Here is a 659-nt window from a genome sequence, read left to right as displayed (position 1 = left end):
AATGCAAGTTATCTCACACGTAAATGTACAGTTTCCAGTGTTATTTAGAATAATCGATACATAGGTTTTTGCATTCGTACATTGGTAACAGATAAATAGAAAATATAACGACGTTCACGAACCAGTGAAGCATGGCATTTCAATATGTTCCTTGTAATGCATTTAGGCGCATTTTAATTCATCTGTGCCTCTCCCAACACACACTAGTCCATTGTGAAAATGCGCCGGCAAAAGTCGAAAAATATATGTGCCTTCTTGCTCACAATCTGCTTCCAGTACTGTCCACTGCCGCTGTTGGCCATACCAATCGAAGCCAGCAGTAGCATATAGCAAGCCAGCGAGAGCGGATATTTATTACGTCCTAGCCAACTGGAAACGCGTTTTTCCTCCGGCTCGTCATCGTCTGGGAAACGGCTACCATAGAAAAGCAAGTAGCGCACGCGCACCAACTCAGGCTTGCGTATCTCGATTAGCGAGTTCAGGGCGTTGGTGAACACATAATCCGGATGGCTGTCGAATTCGCAAAGCGCCACGCACGAAATCATCGAACCACAGCTGGATGCACCCCAACCGGCACCGTTTGGACTCTCCTGCAGTGCGACGTTCAAGTCTGTGGTCAATTTTAAGGGCGCATCTACATCGTCGCCAGCATTCTCCGT

General features: G+C 46.9%; 1 protein-coding gene across 1 annotated transcript; it reads right to left on the bottom strand.

Moving 5' to 3' along the window:
• Positions 1–203: 203 nt before the first annotated feature.
• Positions 204–653, bottom strand: LOC108370994 (mono [ADP-ribose] polymerase PARP16-like; the record flags this gene model as incomplete). The annotated part of the gene is made up of 1 exon (XM_017626460.1): positions 204–653. A coding segment is annotated over one exon (450 nt), but the record flags the coding sequence as incomplete, so codon positions are not given.
• Between the last annotated feature and the right edge of the window lie 6 nt (positions 654–659).

This window comes from Rhagoletis zephyria, unplaced genomic scaffold, assembly GCF_001687245.7.
Source record: "Rhagoletis zephyria isolate East Lansing unplaced genomic scaffold, Rhagoletis_zephyria_1.1 Rzeph_scaffold_04633, whole genome shotgun sequence".
Lineage (NCBI taxonomy): Eukaryota > Metazoa > Arthropoda > Insecta > Diptera > Tephritidae > Rhagoletis > Rhagoletis zephyria.
The sequence above is the reverse complement of the archived record's forward strand: the minus strand, read 5'-3'. Positions and strand labels throughout refer to the sequence as shown.